This window comes from Capra hircus, chromosome 26, assembly GCF_001704415.2.
Source record: "Capra hircus breed San Clemente chromosome 26, ASM170441v1, whole genome shotgun sequence".
NCBI classification, from domain to species: Eukaryota; Metazoa; Chordata; class Mammalia; order Artiodactyla; family Bovidae; genus Capra; species Capra hircus.
In genome coordinates this window covers 35,832,514-35,857,087 of record NC_030833.1, presented here as the reverse complement: position 1 = coordinate 35,857,087, position 24,574 = coordinate 35,832,514, and the positions used below count along the sequence as shown (strand labels likewise).

Here is a 24,574-nt window from a genome sequence, read left to right as displayed (position 1 = left end):
CACAGAGTGTGTGGACCCTGCCCACGTGGGAAGTCAGGGCGAGCCTCCCCAAGGTAGTGAGGCTTTCATCAGATTCCTGAACACAGCCCTGCCCCTGACTTTCAGGGGAGTCAGGATGAAGTACAAAGAAAGGCGCCAGACCCCAGCCTGTGGCCTGCCTACCTACACCTTCCATCCCGGCTCGTAAGCCTGTATCATGTGGACACCTCGGGCCCAAGGGTAAACTCTGTCCGTATACTACCCGCCCTTGGCCAGCCTTCAGGCCTGTTCTTGTGACTGACCCTCAGGAGGTCTGATCCAGATATCAGGCCCTTGCCATTCTAGAAGTGGGGTGCTTGAACAGGGGATTGGGAATACTGGTCTAAGGGGCGAGTGATCTGGTGGTGGGCTGACATGTTCCCTCTTGCCCACGGGCTTCTTATTCTATTGGAGGGAAGGGGGACATAGCTGAATGAGGGCCAACCTGGGCCTCTATAGCCTGGAGCAAGGGCAGGGTGCCTGGCTACAGGCCTAAGCATGGTTCTGCCTAAAGGATGAGTCAATGTTAGCTAAAGCAGAGGTGGAGGGATGGGAACGGGGTACCTTCCCATAGAAGGAACAACCAGTACAAGCTCCCTAAGATGGGAAAAGCCTCATTTGCCTACCCAAGAGCAGGGGTGTGGGGAGAGCCAAGGTGAGACTGAAGAACAGACTGGGGCCTCCAGGGCCAGGGTAAGGACTCAGCTTTACAAAGGACATAGGCAAGGCGTAGTGGACCAAGGAAAGGTAACGTTGAATGGAGCAATAACATTCCTCTCAAACTGAGCTTATATGATGCCAGTAAGGTGTTTGATGTGGGGAGAGAGAGCAAGTTGTTCAGTCTGCAGGCCTCAGAGTACTGAGAAAGGCCTGAGAAGGAAGGAAACAGTTATGTCAGGATTGTCAGGGTAAGCACAGAGCCTCTGGGAGGGACACTGAAGGAACGGGGCTAGGGCCCAGATTCTCTCTCTGTGCCATGCTGACCATTGCAGTGAGGCAAAATATTCTGCCACATATAACACCTTTCTGCTCTAGGACTGTTCCCTGTGTTTGAGTCATAGTACTGTACACGTGATTTTTTGTGTGTTTTTCTGTGCGGTTTCCTGAAAGTCTTTATGGATTGGCAACACATTCCTTCATCCACTTAGTAAATATTGCCATGTTTATGCTGTGGTCTACATTTTACAGTCATCACTGAATCCTTGTTTTCTTTTTGCGTCATTTTAGAATTTGCGTTTTTTAGAATTAGTGGCGGCACTCTTGTTGCTTAATGCTTGTGAAATTATTAATACATTAGGCCACAGTAAGAATTGTTCCCGAAGTCTGTAGGCAGATATTATGTATTTGTGTGTGTATGTGTGTGTGCATGTGTTTATGATAGCAGTGCTTACATAATCTCAATAACCAAGCCCTAGGGACTCACACTTAGAGATGGAACAGTTGGTTTAAATTAGGTTTCCATGTGAAATATGGTATCACTATTTTTTTCCTAGCATTGTGGGAAAGTATATGGAAAATAATTTGACTGATAGGAAATAAATCTGGATGTGTGGTCAGGACTGAGGCACAAACCACACTGATGGTCAGTATCTGTGAAGCAGGTCTCTCCAGGGGAAGATGTGTTAACCCTTTCAGGGCACAGCACTGAGAAGTCACTGTGTGGTACCAAAACAGCCTGAAAGAACAGTGACTTTGCAGAAACACTGATTTTCCATCCATTTCAACAGGAAAGGAGCTAAAGCCATAGGAAAATACAGCCAGAGGCCTCAAGAAGTAATGCATTGGGTGTCTTTGAAGAACAACTTTAAATTTTTAAGTATTTCATCTTTATTTTAAGGAGATAGATTTGAATGTCTAGCTCAAAGAGTCAATTATGTTGTGATTCTGAGTGTTTTCTGATGACTTCTTTTGGCAGGATTGCTGTCGTTGCTGTTCAGTCACTCAGTTGTGACCTGTCTAGCTCTTTTTGACCTCATGGTCTGCATCACGCCAGGGTTCCCTGACCTTTACTATCTCCTGGAGTTTGCGCAGATTCATATCCCTTGAGTTGATGATGTCATCCAACCATCTCATCCTCTGTCACCCCCTTCTCCTCCTGGCTGCAGTCTTTCCCAGCACCAGGGTCTTTGAGTCAGCTCTTCACATCAGGTGGACAGGGCTTATCAAAAGCTGATCATACCAACAGAAGAATTGATTGAAAACTTTAATAACAGTCTCTACTGGCGATATAATGTCTTGGTCTAGAGAGCCAGAGTTCCACAAAAGTGACTGGTAACTGGGTAAGTAGATAAAGGAACAAGGCTGAGAAGCAGCAAGCCAGGGATTGCTCACAGCTGCAGGGGAGGAGTTGGCTCTGAAAATCCCAGAGGTCTCCTGTGCTCCCAGAGGAGTCCCAGGAGACCAAACGAAAGGTTATCTCTTTCCCAAGAGGCTCTTAATTCTTTGCAGGATGGTCTGGACTCTGGCTCATCCTAGGGGTCTGATTCCAGATCTGTTCCCTGATGTCTCACGAGAGCTCAGCTAAATCTGAACAGGTGGAGAGTGGTGGTGCCTGCTGAGAGCCTATTGGTCTGGGGCTGGGCTCAGGGCTAGCAGGTGGCCCATCACTTTTTGCTTCAGCCAATTTTAGAAAAGAAGATACAGATTATTACTGCAGTGCTCCTGACTGGTACCAGATTATAACCCTGTGCTAGCATGGAAAATCTCTGTTGCTGTTTCCTATTTGTCTCTGTATAGGGAAAGGAAAGGTGTGGTTAGCACTGATCTCTTCTGTTTTGCTGTTTTCATTTTTTAAATTATGTTTTGGTACTCTTCTTGGTAACTTCTCCTTTGATTCCATCTCTGTCTTCAAGTGTGCATCTCTTATTGAGTGCTTAGAAGGACCTACCTGCGCCAAATTTACTAAAACTAGCTTCCCTTCATTAGAGGAAAGAGCACCAGCCTCGGAGTCCTAGTTTTGACATCCATAAGAATTGTGACGTTAGCAAGTCAATTTCTCCCACGAGCCTTGGATTCTTGACCTGGAAGAAGGAGCTTGGGCTGCCCTCTGTGGCTGCTGCCAGCACCAAATGCCAGTCATTCCTCTCATTTTATTTGGAGGAAAGGAGGCAGAGAAGAGTTCCTTAGACCTTGAACTTCTCCCCCTGTAACCTTCTCTGTTCAGGCTTCACTCTCACTCAAGCCAGAGAAATGAGTTGCTCCCCAGGTTTCGGCATTGTTGCTGAACCAAGTAAAACTAGTGGGCCATGGCGGGGGTGGGGGTGGGGGATCAAGGTTAAGACCAAGGCTTTGATCTACTAACAACAGAACTTATCAGCTGAGGCCTTAACCAGGATGGAGAAAATAACTTAAGTGAACATTAGTGTCAGAGCACCCAAGTATAGGTAGCAGCAAAGTAATCTTAGAGATTAAGCAAAGGATTTTGAAGCTGCATACCGTAGACGGGGGACTTTAACAGTAGGTTATTATTAAGTATTCTACTCCAGTTGCACTGGTCATAGCAAATACCTTCTTCCAACAACACAAGAGAAGACTCTGCACATGGACATCACCAGATGGTCAACACCGAAATCAGATTGATTATATTCTTTGAAGCCAAAGATGGAGAAGCTCTATACAGTCAGCAAAAACAAGACCAGGAGTTGACTGTGGCTCAGATCGTGAACTCCTTATTGCCAAATTCAGACTGAAATTGAAGAAAGTAGGGAAAACCACAAGACCATTCAGGTATGACCTAAATCAAATCCCTTATGATTATACAGGAGAAGTGACAAATATATTCAAAAGATTATATCTGATAGACAGAGTGCCTGAAAAACTATGGACAGAAGTTTGTGACATTGTACAGGATGCAGTGATCAAGATCATCCCCAAGAAAAAGAAATGCAAAAAGGCAAGGTGGTTGTATGGGGGGGCCTTACAAATAGCTGAGAAAAGAAGAGAAGCTAGAGGCAAAGGAGAAAAGGAAAGATATACCCATGTGAATGCAGAGTTCCCGAGAACAGCAAGGAGAGATAAGAAAGCCTACCTCAGTGATCAATGCAAAGAAATAGAGGAAAACAATAGAATGGGAAAGACTAGAGATCTCTTCAAGAAAATTAGAGATACCTAAGGGAACATTTCATGCAAAGATGGGCTTGGTAAAGGACAGAAAATGGTATGGACCTAACAGAAGCAAAAGATATTAAGAAGAGGTGGCACAAATACACAGAAGAACTATACAAAAAAGATCTTCATGACCCAGATAACCACAACGGTGTGATCGCTCATCTAAAGCCAGACCTCTTGGAGTGCAAAGTCAAGTGGGCCTTAGGAAGCATCACTACAAACAAAGCTAGTGGAGGTGATGGAATTCCAGTTGAGCTATTTCAAATCCTAAAAGGTGATGCTGGGAAAGTGCTGCACTCAATATGCCAGCAAATTTGGAAAACTCAACAGTGGCCACAGGACTAGAAAAGGTAAGTTTTCATTCCAATCCCAAAGAAAGGCAATGCCACAGAGTGTTTGAACTATTGCACAATTGCACTCATCTCACACACTAGCAAAATAATACCCCAAATTCTGCAAGCCAGGCTTCAACAGTCTGTGAACCGTGAAATTCTAGATGTTCAAGCTGGATTTAGAAAAGGCAGAGGAACCAGAGATCAAATTGCCAGTATCCGCTGGATCATTGAAAAAGCAGGAGCGTTCCAGAAAAACATCTACTTCTGCTTTATTGATTACACCAAAGCATTTGACTGTTTGGATCACAACAAACTGGAAAATTCTTAAAGAGATGGGAATACCAGACCACCTTACCTGCCTCCTGAGAAATCTGCATGCAGGTCAAGAAACAACAGTTAGAACTGGACATGGAACAACAGACTGGTTCCAAATCAGGAAAGGAGTACATCAAGGCTGTATATTGTCACCCTGCTTATTTAACTTATATGCAGAGTACATCATATGAAATGCTGGGCTGGAAGAAGCACAAGCTGGAATCAAGATTGCTGGGAGAAATATTAATAAGCTATTCAGATGACACCACCCTTATGGCAGAAAGTGAAGAAGAACTAAAGAGCCTCTTGATGAAAGTGAAAGAGGCTCTCGTGAAAAAGTTGGCTTAAAGCTCAACATTTAGAAAACTAAGATCATGGCATCTGGTCCTATCACTTCATGGCAAATAGATGGGGAAACAATGGAAACAGTGACAGACTTTATTTTCTTGGGCTCCAAAATCACTGCAGATGGTGACTACAGCCATGAAATTAAAAGACACTTGCTCCTTGGAAGGAAAGCTATGACCAACCTAGACAGCATATTAAAAGGCAGAGACTACTTTGCCGACAAAGGTCCGTCTAAGCTATGGTTTTTCCAGTGGTCATGTAAGGATATGAGAGTTGGACTATAAAGAAAACTAAGCACAGAAGAATTGATGCTTTTGAACTGTGTTGTTGAAGAAGACTCTTGAGAGTCTCTTGGACTTCAAGGAGATCTAAACAGTTAATCCTAAATGAAATCATTCCTGAATATTCATTGGAAGGACTTATGCTAAAGCTGAAACTCCAATACTTTGACCACCTGATATGAAGAACTGACTCATTGGAAAAGATTCTGATGCTGGGAAAGATTGAAGGTGGGAGGAGAAAGGGACGACAGAGGATGAAATTGTTGGATGGCATCACCAATTGGATGGACATGAGTGTGTTTAAGCTCTGGGAGTTGGTGATGGACAGGGAAGCCTGGCGTGCTGCAGTCCTTAGGGTCGCAAAGACTCGGACAGAGCTACTGAACTGAACTGAACTAATACTCCAGTCTGTGTAGTAGAAAGGCAAATCACATTAGACTAAATTTAAGCCTAGAGGAGAACAGTACCTACATTAGGTGTTTAGTGAGTAGTTAATAGTGACACCTTGGGGACACATATTTCATTTTTCGTGTGTGTGTGCTCAATTGTGTTGAACCCTTTGCTACCCCATAGACTGTAGCCTGCCAGGCTCCTCTCTCGGTGTGATTTTTCAGGCAAGAATACTGGAGTGGGTTGCCATTTCCTAAGAGGATCTTCCCGTAACCTGCATCTCCTGCTTGGCTAAGACGGATTCTTCACCTCTGAGCCACCAGGGGCACAGACCTCAGTTCAGTTTCAGGCTTTGCCACCTATTGGTTGGGAACTTTGAGCAAGTCTCTTAGGCCCTCTGTCCTTCAGTTTCCTCATCTATAAAATGAGCATAATTATGGTTCCTGACTCTGAGGATTGTTGTGAGAGATACATGAGTTAACATATATGAAGTGTATGAACAGTAACGTAAGTGCTATGTTGGTTCTAGTATTTAGTCATTTGAGGAGCATAATAGATAATGCATTTGTGTAAGATAGTTCAAAAAGGTTTTGTGTTTTTTCATTTAATATTATGCATTGTTCTCTTTGACAAGTGGACTTTTGTTCATGTGCGAAGTGCACTGATTGCATTTATTCTTGCTCCATCAGTCAAATACACTTAAATCATCATTACCTTTAGGCCTTGTTTTCCTATGGTCTCATGGAATTTTATAGATGAAAAGGGATTATATGAATTACCTTTCAGCTTCATTTTAAAGGTGAAGATTAACAGAGAGGTTAACCCCATTGCAAAGCATTGATGGAGCTAGAGCTTCAGTTCAGTCTCTTGGCAGGGTCCTCCATTTCCTAATACTAAAGTGACTTAAAAACAACAGCAACAACATTTTTCTCATGAGAAAGTGTGTGTCAAGCTTCCCTGGCCTGGTTTCAGTGGACGCCCCTCTCTGCATTCTACAGGTGAGCTCCTGGGTGACGTGGCTGATCCTCGCGGCGGGCTCCATGGAGGAGAAGCGGGAAGTCTTCTCGTACTTGGTTCATGTGGCCAAATGCTGCTGGAACATGGGCAACTACAATGCCGTCATGGAGTTCTTGGCCGGCCTCAGGTATGGGCAGTAGAATATGGTTATCTGGGGTTTCTTCTTAACAGCTGAATGGCACTGAATTAGTTGTCTGGGTAACCATATTTACCCAAACTAGGCAATTGGTACTGACTATTTGGGGGAAATATATTGACTTCTGTTAGTGCCACAATTCCTGTTCCTCAGAGGCACTGCAGAATTAAGCAGGCATGATCCTTCTCCGCTGTGTCTGCCCTGATCCCAGGCTCTTGGGCAGGCTGAGTGTCTGATTGCTTCACTCCGTCAACACCATCACTGACCCCCCTTTCCCCTTCCTGCCATGTGTGCCCCACTGTTACCTATCTCTTCCCAGATCTACCTTACAAATTACCCAGCACTGTAAGCTGCCAACCACTGACTGCCCTCACCAATAACAGTGGCTTGTGTTGATAATAAGCACTGAATAATGTTAGCTGTCATTTTTATTGAACATTGACTACAAGTCAAGCACTGGACTAAGCATGTTCCGTGCATTAAAACTTTCAATTGTCAGAACAATTTTTTGAGGTAGATACTATTATTATTTCCACACCAGATGAAAGAATAAACGTCTAGCTAAGATAAGAAAAAATTAAGTCACTCACCCAAGGTCACCTGGTGTGGCCAGGATGTGAATGCAGGCCACCTTGATTTCAGAGCCTGTGCCCTTAACTTCTATGATACCTTCCTCTCACACCTTCTCCATCTAGCTAATAATAAGGTCAACATTCTATCATTAAAGCCTCCAGCTGTATTCCCTTTAAGCATCAGTTATCTTGCATGAAATAGCTGCCCCTCACTCTTGTGGGTGGTAGGGTGGTATGAGGAAGAAGAGGATGAATGGTGGAATTAGAATAACAGGGAATCAAATCCTGGCTCCCCTGTGGAACAGCTGTGTGATCTAGTTACTCGACCTCATTAAACTTCAGTTTCTTCATCTGCAAATGGGGGCAATAATAAAAAGCACCTATCTCTTTGCGTAGGATTTAATGAGACAATGTAAAGTGTTGAGTATGTGTGTCTGGCATATAGTAAGGCTCAAAAAGAGAACTTGTCATTGCTGTGGTTGTTGTCTAAGATTCGTCTTCCCAATGAAGATCTATAAATAGATCTTGCTTCATAACATTTCAAGGTTTTTCTTTGATTCTCCAGGCCTGACATAGGGGTTCAGGATTGGGGGTGGAGAGGAAAATTTTTAGTTGGAAATTTTTTTGTCCTTTTGAACTTTCTCAACTAAGAATAAACTCACATGATCATGTCATTGGCATTTAAAATGGTCATACAAATGCACTAAGCATGGCTCAAAAGAAGGAAAAATAGAAAAGTACTGGGTGAAGAAAAGGCTATATGCAGATGATTCGGTTCTGTTTGTGATAAATTTTCTACAAAGAATCTGTGCTACTTTTCTTTTTTAATATTTATTTATTTATTTGGCTGCACAAGATCTTAGTTGTAGCATGCAGGATCTTTCATTGTGGCGTGCCGGCTTCTCTCTAGTTGCAACATGCAGGCTTAGTTGCCCCACAGCATGTGGGATCTTAGTTGCCCAAGCAGGGATCAAACCCACATCCTCTGCATTGGAAGGCAGATTCTTAACTGCTGGACCACGAGGGAAGTCCCTGCATTATTTTTCTTTTTTAAAACAATAGAGATCATGCTATGATAAAATAGTTCTGTTTTAATGATGCTTGGGCTCCCCTGGTGGCTCAGTGGTAAAGAACCCACCTGCAGTGCAGGAGATGCAGGAGATCCCTGGGCATGGAAGATCCCTCAAAAGAGGAGGTGACAACCCACTCCACTATTCTTGCTGGGAAAATCCCATGGATGGAAGAACTTGGGGGGCTACAGACCCCCTTGTGGGCTAGGGTTGCAAAGAGTCAGACACGACTGAGCAACTAAGCACACACATACAATGGTTGTGGTTGACTGGCAAACTGGTGCTGACTATTGTCTGGGGACCTTGCTTCCTCTCTTCTGGATGTTACCATCCTCACAGCATGGCAGCTGGCTCCCTCCAAAGTGAACAATCCAAAAGAACAAGGCAGGGACTTCCCTGGTGGTCCAGGGGTTAAGAGCCTGACTGCCAAGGCAGGGGACATGGGTTTGATCCTTGGTCTGGGAACTAAGATCCTACATGCCAGTGGGCAGCTGAGCCTGTGCACCACACCTGTTGAACCCTTGCACTCTGGAGCCCTTGCACTCTGGAGCCCGTGCACTGCAACTACTGAGCCCCGGAGCCCAGTTACTAAAACCCATTGCCTAGAGCCTGTGCTCTGCAACGAGACAAACGACTGCAACGAGAAGCCTGCACAACACAGCTAGGGAGTAGCCCCCGCTCGCCACAGCTAGAGAAAGCCTGCACACAGCAACCAGTGCTGCCAAGAGTCAATGAATGAATGGAAAGAGCAAGGCAGAAGCTGCGGCACTTTTTACATCCTGGCCTCAGGAGTCACACACTGTCCACTTCTGCCATATTATACTGATCATGTAGGACCAGCACTGGCTCACTGTGGGTGGGGACCACACCGCAGCAGGAAGCGTGGATCTTTGGAGGCCATCTTGGAGGTTGGCTGCCACATACCATATATTAGAGAGTCTCTTGATACAAAGAATAGCCTCATACTGCCCAATGGAGGCCTTGGGGAAATGTGACTTTTAGACCCAACTTAGTTTGAATTCAAAATCCAAGAAGTCCATGTGAAAGTGAAAGTTGCTCAGTCATGTCTGACTCTTTGCAACCTCATGAGCGGTAGTCCATGGAATTCTCCAGGCCAAAATACTGGAGTGGGTAGCCTTTCCCTTCTCCAGGAGATCTTCCCAACGCAGGGATTGAACCCAGGTATCCTGCATTGCAGGTGGATTCTTTACCAGCTGAGCCACCAGGGAAGTCTATCAGTTCAGTTCAGTTCAGTTCAGTCGCTCAGCCATATCCGACTCTTTGCGACCCCATGAATTGCAGCACGGGCAGGCTCCCTGTCCATCACCAACTCCCAGAGTTCACTCAAACTCACATCCATCAAGTCAGTGATGCCATCCAGTCATCTCATCCTCGGTCGTCCCCTTCTCCTCCTGCCCCCAGTCCCTCCCAGCATCAGAGTCTTTTCCAATGAGTCAACTCTTCGCATGAGGTGGCCAAAGTACTGGAGTTTCAGCTTCAGCATCATTCATTCCAAAGAAATCCCAGAGTTGATCATCAGAATGGACTGGTTGGATCTCCTTGCAGTCCAAGGGACTCTCAAGAGTCTTCTCCAGTACCACATTTCAAAAGCATCAATTCTTCGGCACTCAGGTTTCTTCACAGTCCAACTCTCACATCCATACATGAGCACTGGAAAAACCATAGCCTTGACTAGACAGACCTTTGTTGGCAAAGTAATGTCTCTGCTTTTGAATATGCTGTCTAGGTTGGTTGTAACTTTTCTTCCAAGGAGTAAGTGTCTTTTAATGTAATGGCTGCAGTCACCATCTGCAGTGATTTTGGAGCCCCCAAAAATAAAGTCTGACACTGTTTCCACTGTTTCCGCATCTATTTGCCATGAAGTGATGGGACCAGATGCCATGATCTTCGTTTTCTGAATGTTGAGCTTTAAGCCAACTTTTTACTTTGACGTGCAGAGCGTGGCTGAGAGGGAAGTCTATAGAGCCAGGTAATTCTTTCTTAGATGAGAAATAATGTCAAAGCAGCTAAACCTTACCACTGATTCCTGGCCACCCCAAACCCACTGCTACCTAGTTTTACACTCCTATATTTGGCTTAAGGCTGAATTAGTCTTTACAAATAGATGGATAAAACTACCAGGTTTTATAGTTCATCAGCCAGAACAGTAGATACAGGAGGTAAGTTACTAGATGTCCTTATGATGCAATGATTGTGGAAGAAGAGCTCACATGTGCACTTTCAAGTCTGAAAGTATTTAGATTATAAGTAATTGAACTACATCAAGATAACTGAATTTTTTAATTTTTAAAACAATTAGAGGAGAAGGGGGCACAACCTTATTGTGAAGTGACTGCTTTTCTGTCACCTTTGTACATTTTGCTTTCTCAAACTAAATTCTCAGCTATTTACAGGAAATGAGCAGAAGTACAAAGATTTACATGCAGCAATATTTGCTCAATGTTAATGGCAATATAAAATAACCCAAATGTCAATGACACCTTGGTTTTAAAATAATAAAATAAAGTAACCCAATGAACAATAATAGAAAAATGAAGGAAATAACATGATGCATCCACACACTGGAGTATTATTTAATCACCAAAAACAATGTTTATAATAATTTTAATATCATAGGACATCAAGTAACATAGAATATATAAAACTACCTGGGAACAAAGCTGTCCATACTTAATAACCTCAGCAATATTTATACAACAAAAGGTATAAAATATTTAGATTAGACAGACACAAATAGGATAAGTGCTGGAAGGAAATATACCTACTGTTGTCTGTGGTTGGAAGAGCTGTGAGTGGATTTTCTATATTTTTGGTATTGTCGAGATTGCCTACAATGGGCATACCTTTTTACTCATGAAAAGAAATAAAGTTTCTTTTCTAAAAGTGTCAGTTTTCAGTCTAACAAAAACCCATTGCTCTTTACTAAGGTTTGTCTCCTGCCCCACCCGCATATCATGACTCAGGAAAAAAATGATGATCAGATCATGAGAACCAAGTCTCATTCATGTGTTCACTTCATTTATTTAGACCTCCATTCCTTGACCCCAAATGGATTCTCACCACCTTATAAGGAACTGGTTGTAGGACAAGTTGAACCCAGTGGGGTGAAATCAGGAGACAGTTTTATTTTTCTGACCTCACTGTGTTTTCAAACCTGCTGATTGGCTCTTCTTCCCCAGAACTCTGGAATGTACCTTGGGCCCCTTTGTCTTTCCCCATCACTTGTGTGGTTAATAAGTCATCTCCTTCACCTATGCCCTTGAGCGCTAGTGAACCCCAGAATCGTAGGCAGGTTGCCTACAGTGTGACATCATTTGTATAAAGTTTAAAATGCACAAACAGTAATCAGAAATCTTCCAGCAAACAAAAGCCCAGGTCCAGATGGCTTCACAGCTGAATTCTACCAAAAATTTCGAGAAGAGCTAACACCTATCCTCCTCAAACTCTTCCAGAAAATTGCAGAGGAAGGTAAACTTCCAAACTCATTCTATGAGGCCACCATCACCCTAATACCAAAACCTGACAAAGATGTCACAAAAAAAGAAAACTACAGGCCAATATCACTGATGAACATAGATGCAAAAATCCTCAACAAAATTCTAGCAATCAGAATCCAACAACACATTAAAAAGATCATACACCATGACCAAGTGGGCTTTATCCCAGGGATGCAAGGATTCTTCAATATCCGCAAATCAATCAATATAATTCACCACATTAACAAATTGAAAAATAAAAACCATATGATTATCTCAATAGATGCAGAGAAGGCCTTTGACAAAATTCAACATCCATTTATGATAAAAACTCTCCAGAAAGCAGGAATAGAAGGAACATACCTCAACATAATAAAAGCTATATATGACAAACCCACAGCAAACATTATCCTCAATGGTGAAAAATTGAAAGCATTTCCCCTAAAGTCAGGAACAAGACAAGGGTGTCCACTTTCACCGCTACTATTCAACATAGTTCTGGAAGTTTTGGCCACAGCAATCAGAGCAGAAAAAGAAATAAAAGGAATCCAAATTAGAAAAGAAGAAGTAAAACTTTCACTGTTTGCAGATGACATGATCCTCTACATGGAAAACCCTAAAGACTCCACCAGAAAATTACTAGAGCTAATCAATGAATATAGTAAAGTTGCAGGATATAAAATCAACACACAGAAATCCCTTGCATTCCTATACACGAATAATGAGAAAGTAGAAAAAGAAATTAAGGAAACAATTCCATTCACCATTTCAACGAAAAGAATAAAATACTTAGGAATATATCTACCTAAAGAAACTAAAGACCTATATATAGAAAATTATAAAACACTGATGAAAGAAATCAAAGAGGACACTAATAGATGGAGAAATATACCATGTTCATGGATTGGAAGAATCAATATAGTGAAAATGAGTATACTACCCAAAGCAATTTACAAATTCAATGCAATCCCTATCAAGCTACCAGCCATATTTTTCACAGAACTAGAACAAATAATTTCAAGATTTGTATGGAAATACAAAAAACCTCGAATAGCCAAAGCAATCTTGAGAAAGAAGAATGGAACTGGAGGAATCAACTTGCCTGACTTCAGGCTCTACTACAAAGCCACAGTCATCAAGACAGTATGGTACTGGCTCAAAGACAGACATATAGATCAATGGAACAAAATAGAAAGCCCAGAGATAAATCCACACACATATGGACACCTTATCTTTGACAAAGGAGGCAAGAATATACAATGGAGTAAAGACAATCTCTTTAACAAGTGGTGCTGGGAAAACTGGTCAACCACTTGTAAAAGAATGAAACTAGATCACTTTCTAACACCGCACACAAAAATAAACTCAAAATGGATTAAAGATCTAAATGTAAGATCAGAAACTATAAAACTCCTAGAGGAGAACATAGGCAAAACACTCTCTGACATAAATCACAGCAGGATCCTCTATGATCCACCTCCCAGAATTCTGGAAATAAAAGCAAAAATAAACAAATGGGATCTAATTAAAAGCTTCTGCACAACAAAGGAAACTCTAAGCAAGGTGAAAAGACAGCCTTCTGAATGGGAGAAAATAATAACAAATGAAGCAACTGACAAACAACTAATCTCAAAAATATACAAGCAACTCCTGCAGCTCAATTCCAGAAAAATAAATGACCCAATCAAAAAATGGGCCAAAGAACTAAATAGACATTTCTCCAAAGAAGACATACGGATGGCTAACAAACACATGAAAAGATGCTCAACATCACTCATTATTAGAGAAATGCAAATCCAAACCACAATGAGGTACCACTTCACACCAGTCAGAATGGCTGCGATCCAAAAATCTGCAAGCAATACATGCTGGAGAGGGTGTGGAGAAAAGGGAACCCTCCTACACTGTTGGTGGGAATGCAAACTAGTACAGCCACTATGGAGAACAGTGTGGAGATTCCTTTAAAAATTGCAAATAGAACTACCTTATGACCCAGCAATCCCACTGCTGGGCATACACACCGAGGAAACCAGAATTGAAAGAGATACATGTACCCCAATGTTCATCGCAGCACTGTTTATAATAGCCAGGACATGGAAACAACCTAGATGCCCATCAGCAGATGAATGGATAAGAAAGCTGTGGTACATATACACAATGGAGTATTACTCAGCCATTAAAAAGAATTCATTTGAATCAGTTCTGATGAGATGGATGAAACTGGAGCCGATTATACAGAGTGAAGTAAGCCAGAAAGAAAAACACCAATACAGTATACTAACACATATATATGGAATTTAGAAAGATGGCAATGACGACCCCGTATGCAGGACAGCAAAAAAGACACAGATGTGTATAACGGACTTTTGGACTCAGAGGGAGAGGGAGAGGGTGGGATGATTTGGGAGAATGGCATTCTAACATGTATACTGTCATGTAAGAATTGAATCGCCAGTCTATGTCTGACACAGGATACAGCATGCTTGGGGCTGGTGCATGGGGATGACCCAGAGAGATGTTATGGGGAGGGAGGTGGGAGGGGGGTTCATGTTTGGGAACACATGTAAGAATTAAAGATTTTAAAATTTAAAAAATAAAAAACTAAAAAAATAAATAAATAAATAAATAAAATGCACAAACAATTGTACAAACTGCTTAGCAATATCTGCCCAAGTTGAGAAAGTATGAGGAATTGTCAGGGAAGGAGCGCAATAAAGTTGCAGTCACGGTCCCTTGAGGTGAGGAAGGGAGACGGGTGTGTTCATGGAGGAGTCCTCTGGGGCCTCAGCCATATTATGAATGCTTTATTTTTTTAAACTGAGAGGTCGATGCATGAGTGTTTGTTGTGTTGTACTTCTTGATGTCTTTTGGATGTCTTAGATATTACCTAATGATTTTTTCGGAGAAGGCACTGGCACCCCACTCCAGTACTCTTGCCTGGAAAATCCCATGGATGGAGGAGCCTGGTGGGCTGCAGTCCATGCGATCGCTAGAGTCAGACACGACTAAGCAACTTCACTTTCACTTTCCACCTTCATGCATTGGAGAAGGAAATGGCAACCCACTCCAGTGTTCTTGCCTGGAGAATCCCAGGGATGAGGAAGCCTGGTGGGCTGCCTTCTATGGGGTCACACAGAGTCGGACACGACTGAAGCGACTTAGCAGCAGCAGCAGCAGCAGCAATGATTTTTTAATCCAGTCTGATATAAATCAGAGCTTCAAGTTTTCATTTAGAAATTCAAAAAAAGAAGTAAAGGGGCTTCCCTGATGGTCCATTGGTTAACACTCCACACTTCCACTGCATGGGACATGGGTTCAATCCCTGGTCAGGAAACTGAGATCCTGTATGCCACACTCCTGCTGCTGCTAAGTCGCTTCAGTTGTGTCTGACTCTTTGTGACCCCATGGACTGTATCCCGCCAGGCTCCTCTGTCCATGAGATTCTCCAGGCAAGAATACTGGAGTGGATTGTCATGCCCTCCTCCAGGGGATCTTGCCAACCCAGGGATCAAACCTGTGTCTCTGATGTCTCCTGCACTGGTAGGCAGGTTGGTTCTTTACCACTAGCGCCACCTGGGAAGAAAAAAAAAGGAAGAAAAGCTTCACCCTTTCCCCAATTTCACAGCCCTACCAGTCTCAGAAAGCTGCAGTAAAAAAGAAAAAAAGCTGTAGTAGGGTGGGAAGATATAATTTATCTTTTCTCTCCTTCTGTCTCCAGCTCAGGGTTCCTGCAGAAAACATGGGCAGGATAGGAGAGAAGAAGGGAGGAGAGGTAAAGGGAGCCAGTCTAACTTGACTGGGGCTGCTGTGATCCGGCCTTGGCAACCCCACAGAGAGCCATGTGGGGTCTTTTCAGGGTCACTTCCTACTTACCTGCCCTAACTCCCCCCAATTTCTGTCCAGAAGCAATCCCCCATACCATCACCTGGAAAGGGGTGGTACACCCCTAGCCCACTACTCAGTCCTCCCCCACAGCATTTAATTCTGGAAGTCCTACTCTTACAGACTCTTTCCACTAGGGCCCCCTTATTTGGAGGGAAGCCTTTCAAGATAACTCAAGCCCTGCTGCCTCTCAGGGTCCATTTCAGACTCCCAGAAAGCCCCAGCACTTTGCCCACCCAGGCTCTACAGACGCAAAGCACTCCCACCAGATCCTTCCCCCTCACATAGCCATCCCGCGGCCCCAGGCAGCCTCTGGTGTTTAAACTTTCCCAGGAAGTCACACACCAGGCAGTCCACATGATCAACAAGCTGCCAGAACATGGGCAAGCCTCTCCATGAAGTTCCCTGAAGCCCCTGAACTTGGGGAGGTCTCCTCCTTCTCACTTACCATGTCCTGACAACCCTCTGCAAAGAAGTCTCCGCTTAGCTGCTCAGACCCAGCTCTCTGCTGATGCAGGGTGGGAAACCTCTGCAGGGAGAACACTTTGAGTCTCCTGGTGACAACACGCTGTCTCACTTCAGAAGGTGGGGTTCAATGTCAGCTGTTGTTCTTAGCAGCAATTTAAACGTAGGAAGACTCTCATTTAACATCCTGTTCTGCAAATAATACTTTAAGATAAGGTCCCTCAAGACAGGCCAGTGACTTAATGTCAGTTGAAGCAGTTCAATAGAAGAGGCCAAAACAGGCTTTGTGGGCATCACTGCAGGACTGGCCTCATCCAGTTATGTTTAAAAGATCAAGAGGAGTGGATGGAACACATTTTCTGTGAGTGATCCTCCATAAATATTTGTAAAAACCATGTTACCCATCAGGTTTCCCTTTTGGGAAACCAGAAAAACTCAAACTTAAGTTCAGTGCCCACCTTCCGAATTTAGCTCCCCCCACGTGTGTTTTTGTATATATCTCTGTTTAATTTCGTGTTTCAATTTATTAAAGTAATATTCACATCACTTGCGGAAGTAGGTGGCAATGTGAATCCTAAGTAAATATTAAAACAGAAAGAAAACATAAACAGAAATGAATTTCATACAGAATTTAAACTGTTTACTGTAAATGGTATTATTTCCACTTTGGCCTAAAAACAATGTCCCTGACTTGCCATAGGTCAAGAAAAGTTTTAAAAATGTGGCAGTTTATGGACCAGTCTGACCTGGAGACCATGAGGAGCCTGAAGGACGCCATGGCCCAGCACGAGTCTTCCTGCGAGTACAGGAAGGTGGTGACCCGAGCGCTGCACATCCCCGGCTGCAAGGTGGTTCCCTTCTGCGGGGTGTTTCTGAAGGAGCTCTGTGAGGTGCTGGACGGAGCCTCTGGCCTCATGAAGCTTTGCCCGAGGTACAATTCGCAGGAAGAAACTCTGGAGGTGAGACCTTTCAAAACTCTCATGATCTGAAGAGTCACTGTTGCCTCCTGGCTTGTCACACACTGAAGCCAGAAGAGAGACATCTCTGAGCCCAGGGTTATCCCTTGTCACAGTTGTGTTGAGTAACAGTTAGATCCTTGGGGGCTTCCCTGGTGGCTCAGACGGTAAAGAATCTGCCTGCAATGCAGGAGACCTGGGTTCGATTCCCAAATCGGGAAGATCCCCTAGAGAAGGGAATGGCAACCCACTCCAGTATTGTTGTCTGGAGAATTCCATGGACAGAGGAGCCTGGCAGGCTACAGCCCATGAGGTCACAAAGAGTCGGACACGACTGAGCAGCTGACAGTTTCACTTTCACTAGGTCTTGAACATTCCAGAGAAAAGAGGCCAACTAGCACTGTTGGGGCTTTATATTAAGTTAGCTTTAATGGGGCAATGTACAAATGGTGTTGTTTTCCTGGGTGTTTTTTCTTAAAGTTCATGGGATTTTCCTCTCTTGTTAGGTGCAAATGGGTGAAGGGGATATAAGAAGTCAGATGAGAGCAGTAACTCTTTGGAGTCAGTGGAAGAAAGACTGAGGGGAAGTCAGTGCTGCCTTTTTTCCCTCCACTCTGGGAATCTGGTGTGTCCTCTAAGGATGCGCTCTGGGCTCCTGATCATGCTGTCCCCAGCCCATTGCTGCTCATTCCCAACCCCCAGCATGGGAAGGACCACATGAGCTTAGACTCAGAGTGTTGGGCAGTGCAGAGAAGAGGCACTGAGAAACAGAATATACAGACACCTTTCTATACGGTGTTTAGAAATGAAAGAAGGAATTGAAAGGTGGGAGACTTTATGGAGAAATTTGAGGAGTCCCATGCCCGGAATCTAAAGTCATTCTCACCATGATGCCAGCACCCACTGTTGACCTTACACACACATACTCTCCCCCTCTCTTCTTCTCTCTCTCTCTTTCTCACCCTCATTCATACCCCTTCTTAGTGACAGTGGGAAGACTCTCCTAAAACTGCAGCCTCTTCCAGGTCCCCTGGGAGCAAAAGAATTACCTGGTATCAGGGAGACTTAGAGCCCCTGACAGGTGCTGGCAGCATTACTAGCTTCTGTCTCCCTGGCTTGTGAGAGAGGGCATAAAGTGCAAGAAGAGACTTCCCCAGTGGTTCAGCGGTAAAGATTCTGCCTGCAGTGCAGGAGACACAAGTTCAATCCCTGGGTTGGGAAGATCCCCTGGAGGAGGAAGTGGCTACTCACTCCAATGTTATTGCCTGGAAAAATCCCATGAACAGAGGAGCCTGGCAGGCTACAGCCCACGAGTCAGAAAGAGTCAGACATAACTTAGCGACTAAATAACTAAAAAAAAGTGCAAGAAATTAAGCAGAAAGCTTAAAGCAAGCCCCCCAGGCTGTCCCTGCACTGGCTGCCTCACATCTCAGAAGTAGGGAACTCCATATCTCATGGCCTAGCCATCCCTCTGACCTCTGATGGGAGATACTTCCCTGGTTACAAATACAGACAATAAGAGCTTATAAATCATCAGGAAGCCTCTGTGTTACTGTTAAGATATATGGGAAATAAAGCAAAATGTCCCCCTTCCTTGATCATTTCCTTGGGCCCCAGTAATTTTATCTGGTTCCATAGAATAATAGATTTCTGTCATGGTTTTTCTCAATTCTCACTACAGGAATAAAATAACTCTGTCCTTCCTCTGCAAAGTGGCTAATCTTCTCCCTAGGGAACCTTGAAATAATGTTGCTTTTTGTGTTATAAACTGGAAGTGGAGCTTTGATCCCTAGAGGGACTGAAGTTGTCTTAGTGGAAACAAGAGTAAGTCTGGTATTTCATGTGGTGAAAGGAAAAAATGTTTTTCCTGGAGGTTGGTTTTCCCCCCTAATAAAATAGGCACAAATGCCATTATTTATGACTGTTATGATTTCGTTTCTCTAGCCAAGTAGGTTATTTAGATGGAGTATGTGAAGCTGTGATAACGAATCCTCAATATATTTCTCTGTAGTTTGTAGCCGATTATAGTGGACAAGATAATTTCTTACAACGAGTGGGACAGAATGGCTTAAAGAATTCAGAGAAGGAGTCCACTGTCAACAGCATCTTTCAGATCATCAGGAGCTGCAGTCGAAGTCTGGAGACAGAGGAGGAGGACAGCTCCAGTGAAGGGAGCAGCTCAGGGAAAAATTCCCTGAAGGATAAAGCCCGATGGCAGTAAGTTTTACATGGGATGTTTTACATGGGATTTAAAAATTGGGATTCTCATTTCTTCTTTTCCCTACTCCAGTTTGGTTTCAGGTTGTAAATAGCATCCATGTATGTGTTAGTTGCTCAGTCATGTGCAACTCTTTGCAGCCCCATAGACTATAGCCCGGCTTCCCTCGTGGCTCAGATGCTAAAGCGTCTGCCTGCAACGTGGCAGACCTGGATTCAATCCCTGGGTCAGGCAGATCCCCTGGAGAAGGAAATGGCAACCCACTCCAGTACTTTTGCCTGGAAAATGCCATGGACAGAGGAGCCTGGTAGGCTGCAGTCCATGGGGTCGCAGAGAATCGGACACGACTAACTGACTTCACTTTCACTTTTAGACTGTGGCCCACCAGGCTCCTCCGTCCATGGAATTTCCCAGGCAAGAATACTGGAGTGGGTTGCCATTCCCTTCTCCAATAGTATCCAGAGTACACATTATAAATCAACTATACTTTGATGTGTTTGTGTATGTATGTTAGTTGCTCACTTGTGTCCTACTCTTTGCAACCCAATGGACTATAGCCCTCCAGGCTCCTCTGTCTATGGAATTTTCCAGGCAGGAATGCTGGAGTGGGCTGCATTTCCTCCTGCAGGGGATCTTCCCGACCCAGGGATTGAACTGGCATCTCCTGTATTTCTTGCCCTGGCAGGCTAATTTTACCACTGTGTCACCTGGGAAGCCCCAATACTTCAATTAAAAAACTAATTTTTAAAAAAGGGTTTATTAGTTACTGGGTAAGGCATGGGGCAAATATTAACATTTTTTAAATCAAATATACTGATTTAGTGGTGGAGAAGGCAATGACAACCCACTCCAGTACTCTTGCCTGGAAAATCCCATGGACGGAGGAGCCTGGTTGACTGCAGTCTATGGGGTCAAGAAGAGTCGGACACGACTGAGTGACTTCAAGTTCACTATTCACTTTCATGCATTGGAGAAGGAAATGGCAACCCACTCCAGTGTTCTTGCCTGGAGAATCCCAGGGGCGGGGGATCCTGGGGGGCTGCCGTCTATGGGGTCGCACAGAGTCGGACGCGACTGAACCGCCTTAACAGCAGCAGCAGCAGCAGCAGGCCTGGAGTCAGTCATACCCAGAAATCAGCACTGTCTCAGAGTTCCCCAGCTTCTGATGATTCTAAGGCAGCTCATCAATGACTGAGAAGCACTGCAGTGCTTCCAGGATCTCGCTTTCAGGTGGCATCTGCAGCGTTGTGATTGCTTGGCTGTTTCAGTTGCTGTTTATTGCCAAGCACTGCAGTCTACCCATGACATGCTTGCTTAACCCAAGACCAAATGAGAAGTTCAGAAATCAACGGTCTTAGGGTAGGCATTGCATCTCTTCAAGGCCGTTTACTCATGGTCAAGCCCAACTCAAAGCAGAGTTTGGTCCACCTGGAAGAATCCTTGAGCATGAGCCCAAAGCAGAACATCTGCTGGCTTTGACATCTTGGCCACAAAAGGTTCTATTTGTGTGGCATACTCATGAGTCATACCTGGCAGTTGTCTCCCAGACCTTGTAAGACATCGCTGTTTGTTTTGCAAAGTCTTTCCTGGATGACTGTGTGTGTATGAGCCTACATGGGGAAGAGACAGTGTTTCTGGAAAATAATTCCTTTGGAATTGTAGTGATGGATCCTCAGAATCAGTTGTGAACACAGAAATGAACACCTTGTGCCTGAATCCCAAGCATTGTTATTAAAGAGACGATCCTATATTCCCGGTTTTTCCAAAGTCTTTGAGCTTTTTCCAAACCTCATCTCCTAGCTCATTCCCCCATAGGGGATCCAGGTGCTCAAAATGAACCAATATTGCCCTTACCACGGTGTCACATCCCTAAAGCTCAAATTTCACAAGTAGTTTCTACCGATTGTTCTTTTTAAGTTGGTCTCAAGTCAAAGATTATTTGAAAGTTTCTCACTAATTTTTGTGATGTTGGTGCCACCATATATAAATAGAGAGAGGACCATCTACACATAAGCACAGAGGCCTCTCATAGCCCTTAACTCCTTAATCTCCATCTACCTCTGTCTACCTGTCTCTATACACAGGTATCTGTGTATATATCTACATCCTCCCACAAAATATTTTGTAGATGCTTATAAGAATAAATGTAAATAATCGAAGGTATGAAGGGAAAAGGGAAGTAGGATAGGAAAAAATAAAGCATACAGAAACGTATACTATACAGTCTTTACAGTGACTAAATTTTGTTCTAAGATAGTGACCATGAAAAAGATGGAATCAGGAGTCACAGTCTTTGTAAGAAAAATCAAACAGATGTTTGGGACAAGCATACCTGTTCCTCATACTGAGATCTGGCTGAAATTCCTTCCTTAAATCCTCCAATAAAGGATATATCATCTCTGAATAGATAAAATTTCATATGATTTTTTTTTTATAACAACCTTCACTTGGGGCTGTGTGTGTGTGTGTAGATGTATATGTTACTTATAGGTGTTCTAAAAATACTTTCAGGAATGCTTGTGACTCAGCTGGTAAAGAATCCGCCTGCAGTGCAGGAAACCTGGGTTCAATCCCTGGGTTGGAAAGATCCCTTGGAGAAGGGAACAGCTACCCACTCCAGTATTCTGACCTGGAGAATTCCATGGACTGTATAGTCCATGGGGTCGCAAAGAGTCGTGGACATGACTTTCACTTCACTTCACTTCACTTTTGGTTGAGACTCAGAGACCAGGCCTCTGAGTTTTTCTTTACCATCTTTTTCCTTTTGACTGGATTTCCTTCAAATTTCATACCTCATACCATCACGTCTTTTGAAATCATTATTTTCAATTCTCTGCTTGTTCATTTGTCCCCTCCCTAATCATTTTATCATCTACATTCTAAGATCACTGCTTTTCTACTTCCCATTTTCTAGACGCCGCTTGTAAGCACTCTTGGAAGGGGAAAAGAAGCACAAAGCTGCAAATACTTCTTTTACAAAACCCAAGAAGTCAGGTTGAAATCCTGACATTGAAATTTATGTACCTCGGTACTGGTAAATTTCCTTACCCTACATGATGGCTATTTTGAAAAGAACTACTGATGAGGTTGGGGTGTTTAAGAGATGAGGGTGGGGATGTTTAATAGAATTCACTGAAACCGGATCAGCAAGCACTGTTCCTGGGACCATCTGCCAGGACTTGGGAATCCATTTCTGATCCAGAGTCCTGCATTAAAATATCCAGTACAGGGCTGTGTGTGAAAAAGGGATTTCCAGATCTCAAAACCCAAGGGAACTTGCTTTGTTGTTGATTTGGCTGAAATAAAGATTCTGTAAACAGTAACCTCCAGCCCCTTTCCTATGGCAGCCACCAACTCTGTGAAAATTACATCAGAGAAAGAAGGGATGATCTCATGGTCATTTGGTTCACCCAACCTGTAGGGTGCTCTAATAATTCTTCTCAAACATCTCAGCTACTCCTGCCAGAACACCTACTCAAAACATTGACAGAAATCCCGGAAATAATTCATAAAAAATTCAAGACCTCAGCAGGAAAGGAACAGGGTTGAAATAATCTCCAAATGTCAGTGAGATCTTAAGGGCATCAACTTATCATCTCCATGTACAGTTGAGAAAGTGGTACCTGGAGAGGTGAAGTCGCATCCCTAAGTGGTGCCTAGCAGAGCTGGGTTGTGAGCCTGACCACGTGATCAACTGCAGGGCAGGATCTTTCCTCCTGCAGTGTTGAAGGCATTTCTTGTCACTGTGGAACCCTCGACTTCTTTTTATTTCTAGTTCCTATAGATTAGGAGCATCTAAACATGGCATCTGGTCCCATCACTTCATGGGAAATAGATGGGGAAACAGTGGAAACAGTGTCAGACTTTATTTTGGGGGGCTCCAAAATCACTGCAGATGGTGATTGCAGCCATGAAATTAAAAGACGCTTACTCCTTAGAAGGAAAGTTATGACCAACCTAGATAGTATATTCAAAAGCAGAGACATTACTTTGTCAACAAAGGTCCATCTAGTCAAGGCTATGGTTTTTCCTGTGGTCATGTATGGATGTGAGCGTTGGACTGTGAAGAAAGCTGAGTGCCGAAGAATTGATGTTTTTGAACTGTGGTGTTGGAGAAGACTCTTGAGAGTCCCTTGGACTGCAAGGAGATCCAACCAGTCCATTCTGAAGGAGATCAGCCCTGGGATTTCTTTGGAAGGAATGATGCTGAAGCTGAAACTCCAGTACTTTGGCCACCTCATGCGAAGAGTTGACTCATTGGAAAAGACTCTGATGCTGGGAGGGATTGGGGACAGGAGGAGAAGGGGACGACAGAGGGTGAGATGGCTGGATGGCATCACCGACTCGATGGACGTGACTTCGGGTGAACTCCGGGAGTTGGTGATGGGCAGGGAGGCCTGGCGTGGTTCAATTCATGGGGTTGCAAAGAGTCGGACACAACTGAGTGACTGAGCTGAACTGAAATTCTAAAAGTGGTCCAGTTACATTTCATATGACCTATAAAGCTCATTAATAATGACTTTTCAAATTCACCAGTATGAAGAATAAATAAGTTTTGCTTGTGTGAGTGTAAGTCATGAAGGCATAAGAGTAGTATATGGCACTATTGTAGGAAAATGGAAATTAAGACTATTTAGGTGTATAGAGAAGAGTGTTGGGTGATATAGGAGCTACAAGTTCTTATTATCAATATTGTCCACCCTGTCTAAAATACTGCTTAAAAAGGATTATTCCATTTGGAGAAGTTGGATATAAGCAGATAACAAGTTCAGGCAGAACCTTAGAAGGGAGGCTGTTTGGGATGATTCAGAACTCAAAGCTTGCAGTCACATTGTCTGGGACTGAATGTTGCCCCCATCACGTGCTGTTTGTGTCACCTGGGTAGGTGACTTAATCTTGCTGTTGGCCTGTGCTTAGTCTGTCAGTCGTGTCTGATTCTTTGCGACCCCATGGACTGTAGCCCATTA

General features: G+C 43.7%; 1 protein-coding gene across 2 annotated transcripts in view; it reads left to right on the top strand.

The window, feature by feature from the left end:
- The window catches only part of PLCE1 (phospholipase C epsilon 1), a 376,851-nt gene that overhangs the window by 269,566 nt on the left and 82,711 nt on the right, over positions 1-24,574 (top strand). For both annotated transcript variants that reach the window (XM_018041369.1, XM_018041370.1), the window contains 3 exons: positions 6,793-6,938; positions 17,134-17,392; positions 19,401-19,606. In XM_018041369.1, the coding sequence (XP_017896858.1) occupies positions 6,793-6,938; positions 17,134-17,392; positions 19,401-19,606 (611 nt within the window). The remainder of the gene's footprint in view (positions 1-6,792; positions 6,939-17,133; positions 17,393-19,400; positions 19,607-24,574) is intronic.